The sequence below is a fragment of the Penaeus monodon genome, chromosome 3 (genome assembly GCF_015228065.2).
Source record: "Penaeus monodon isolate SGIC_2016 chromosome 3, NSTDA_Pmon_1, whole genome shotgun sequence".
Lineage (NCBI taxonomy): Eukaryota > Metazoa > Arthropoda > Malacostraca > Decapoda > Penaeidae > Penaeus > Penaeus monodon.
In genome coordinates this window covers 57,463,934-57,468,027 of record NC_051388.1, presented here as the reverse complement: position 1 = coordinate 57,468,027, position 4,094 = coordinate 57,463,934, and the positions used below count along the sequence as shown (strand labels likewise).

The 4,094-nt window shown below is 39.2% G+C and overlaps 1 protein-coding gene across 1 annotated transcript in view; it reads left to right on the top strand.

Annotated features, from left to right (window-relative positions):
• Positions 1–1,028: 1,028 nt before the first annotated feature.
• Positions 1,029–4,094, top strand: part of LOC119587981 (Down syndrome cell adhesion molecule-like protein Dscam2) — a 211,068-nt gene continuing 208,002 nt past the window's right edge. Inside the window, exon 1 of the mRNA XM_037936705.1 lies at positions 1,029–1,937. Coding sequence (XP_037792633.1) covers positions 1,751–1,937 — 187 coding nt within the window. The 5' untranslated portion in view covers positions 1,029–1,750. The remainder of the gene's footprint in view (positions 1,938–4,094) is intronic.

Sequence of the window (4,094 nt, the reverse complement as noted above, 5' to 3'; positions counted from 1 at the left end):
TCTTCTCTCCTCTCTCTCTCTCTCTCTCTCTCTTTCTCTCTCTTTCTCTCTCTCTCTCTCTCTCTCTCCCTCTCTCTCTCTCTCTCTCTCTCTCTCTCTCTCTCTCTCTCTCTCTCTTTCTTTCTTTTTTTTCTCTTTTATTTCAGATATCAAGCGACTATTTGTTGTTGCTGTTTTTCTTTCAGGTCAGTTTAGATTTTTGACGATAATACATTTAACATATTTTCGTTTTTTTTTATTTCTTTCCTTCTTTCTTGGCTTTTAAAATTATATTTATTTTTTCTTTATATCAGTTTAATTTCTTTGATAATGCATTTCATATTTTTCTCCGGCTTTTTATTCTTATTAATTTTATTATTTTTCGGGATATAACATGCGTCAGTTTTTTCTTCATATAGAAATATTTTAAAATCCTTTATGATATTATATTTCAAGTCTTACATCGTTTTTCATTTAGATGTGTCATTCTTATAAAATAAATATATAATTCTCTATCTATCAATCTCTCTCTCTCTCTATCTAGCTATTTATCTATCTACCTATCTATTTCTCTATTTATCTCTCCATCTTTTTCTCTATCTATCTATCTATTTATTTATCTATCTATCTCTCGGTTTCATTTTTCATGGAGGAAAGGGGGTTAAACGGTTTGGAAATATATATATTTTTTCGTATGAATTAGATGTAATTTGAGTTTGAAACCAGAGAAAGCGAGGAAATAGAAATTAGAAAAAAAACTTTTCTATTAGTACGCGCTGAATACTTTATTCACAGTGTAAAAGAGGTAGCTCTGTAAATAGAAAAAAAAATCTATGAAAACTGGAGACTGAAATTAAATCTTATACTTAAGGTATATGTTAAGTCCTAATAAGTCTTTGATATCATTATTTACAAAAGTAAAAGGAAAAGTTGAAAAAAAGGTTCTTTCCAAAATGCATGCAAGAACCCAAGCATGAGTGACCGCCGGAGATCAAGAGTGCATGCAGTCGTGGGTAGGGAGAGGGTAGAAGAGGGGGGAGGGAGGGGGGCGTGGGCGTGAAGGAGGCAAGAGGGCGCGGGCGTGAAAAGATGTGAAAGGAGCGAGGGTGTGTCAGTGCGCGTGTGAGCGTGGTTGAGAGCGCAGGGCCTCGTCAGTCCGGCCGCGACCCGAGTGAGAGACGCACCTCGCGGAAGTTGCTCCGTCGATCTCTCGCAGCCTCGTCGCATCACGAGCTTCACTTTTTTGGTTTTGGTTTTGTTCGTTTGTTTGTTGGCGTCTTTGATTGACCTCGATGTCTGGGGCCACTAACGGGCTTCGATTGTTGGGTTATCTCATTTTTAGGGATTTACTGTGGAAACAATGATATATCGAAGGACTTTGTGGAACTAGAACTTTGGAAACTACTCAGTTGTGAATCTTTTTTTTTTCTTCTTTTTTCATTTGAATTACTTTGGGTTTATTAACATTGTTCTAACTATGCGAAGCATGTGGTGTATATAAAAAAAATCAGATGCAAAATATACTCTTATTATGACTTTTAAAAACTCCATTTATGAACTGCACATATATGAGGAAAAGTTACAACGAAGCAGAATCGTCGAAAAACTGATCGTGAAATATGTCTTCGCCACAAACACAGACTGAGGAAAATCACACCACAAGTGCAACATCACCAACCATGGCTTCAGAGAGGGACAAAAACTAACTTTTTAAAACCGAAAACAAGCAAAACAGAACCGAAAGTCTATTCAAGTCACCCCAAGCAAGGCGATGGACGACCAAAGGGACGAGTCGGTACACGTGCCGCACGCCCGCCGCACAGGTGGTCCAGCCGCACGTGCTTTCGTTACACGTGTTTTAGCTGCACGTGCGCCGCCGCAGCCGCCACGGGATCTGAACCGAATGTGCTTGCTTGCCGTTGTTCTTGGCCTCGTCCTGGTCTTTCCCGTAGAAGAAGGTGAGTATTTGGTGGATTTAGGAAGTCTCACGCTAACCCTGGGTACTCCAAGCTCAGTTGAGTAAGGTTATGGTCGGTGGAGATGAAGACTGCCTTATTAATCAGCTAGAAGAGTGAGTGATTCGTGGTGAGCCGGTGGTTAATGGTAAGTTAGTTATAAATGGTGGGAAGAGTGTGAATGAAAGCCATTTTTTTTACCATGTATTCGCACTCTTTTAGCCAGAAAGTAAGGAAGGTTGGGGCTGAGAAGCTTAAGGTAAATGAAAGGATGGAGAATTTATTTTTATTATATCTATTCCTCTATTTATCTCGAGGAACTAGATGACATCATGGCATCGACGGTGGAGGAAGGTGAGTGCATGGGAAGAAGAGGATGACGATGTTTCTTTCCATAACCTTAGGTGCTTTAAAGTGTAGTGAAAGATTAGGAGTAAACACTAGATATTTTTTCATTTCTTAGTAAATAGGAAACTAACAGGGTAAGCGGTGTTTGACTGTAGTTCCTCTCACGAAATGAGAAGGTTATGGTGGGTGATTTTTTTTTTTATATGAATTTGACATCTGGATGGATTAGACAATATCATAACACTAACATTCATTGATAAGACTAAGAAAATAGAGGCTCCAATCAATGGCTCACTGTGTCACTATTCACTTATAATGGTTAACGAGGATGGAAAATGTCTATTACATATCTATGAAAATAATGGAAGGTCACAAACTGAATAAAGTTTGCCAAAAGCGATAAAAATTGCTAAAGTCACCAAACAGTTCAGGTAGGATGGAAAGTAAATCAATAAACTGTAAAAAAAAAAGAATAGAAAAATAAAAAGCTCAACAAAATAATCAAAATAAATGCAAAGAAAAATAATAAAATAAGAAACAAACAAACAAAGTAATAAACAGCTACACAACAAGGGTAATAAATAAGTAAAAAAACAAAACAAAACAAAAACTTAACACTCCATATAAAACACCACAAACGACTCACAAAAAAAAGATAAACGATCAAACAAAAGCAAAAACAACAACAACAACAACAAAAGTCACATCTCAGACAACGAGGGGGAAAAAAGAGGGGAAAAGAAAGAGCGAAGTGACCCGCGTAAATCTACGGATAAGATCGAGACATTCAATAACCGAAAACCACCTGTTATGAGAGCTCGTATATTTCTGGCTGACACTTTCCCTCCCGCTCAGTTCGAGTTATGCTCTAATAACCTGTAGCAGCCAGGTCTATCCACGCCGGACTGGCAGTAAATATTAATTTTACGCCGAGGGAGGGAGGGAGGGAGGGAGGGAGGGAGGGAGGGAGGGAGGGAGGGAGGGTACAGGAGTGGGGTGGGTGGGTAGGTGGGAAGGGAGGGTGGGAGAGGAGGGAGATAGGGAGACAGGGGAGGGGGGTTAGGGTGAGGGGGACGGGGAGGGTTGGAGGGTGGGGCGAGGAAAGATAGAAAGGGAAGAGAGAGAGAGAGAGGGGGGGGGGCAAGATAGAGGCAGGAAGGGAAGCCGAGAGAGACGGAGACAGAAGTTGAAAGAGGGTACAGAGAGAGGGGGTGCTTAGAGAATAAGGGAGACATGCTTAGATAAACAGATAAACAGAGATAGAGAGGCACAGACAGAGAAACAGACAGACAGTAAAAAAAAACAAAAACAAAAAAAAACGAGAGAAAGAGAGATAGAGAGAGACAAATAGACAGACAATTAGACAGAGACACACACACACAGACAAACAGACAGATAAAGAAGTACAATGAGAGAGAGAAATGAACTCCAAACGAGATAACCGTATCCATAACCCCCCTCCCTCCCCCGCCCCCTTTCACGCTGGAGTAACGCAAGCAAATGCAAGAGAACAGAATCAATTTCGAAACTTTGTCAACTGCTCAAGAACTCGAGAAGCAACACCATACTTGAACTAACTGATACTGATCTTTGACGGACTGTAGTGAAGTTGGAGCAGGGAAAGGGATACACATACGCACGCATAATTGTAGAGAGATAAATAGATAAATAAAAAAGATACATAGTTACATATGTAAATAAATAGACAGATAGATAGATAAACAGATAGATAGATGGATGGATGGATATAGATACATAGAAAGATAAACATAAATAAATAAATAAATAAATAAATAATATATATATATATAT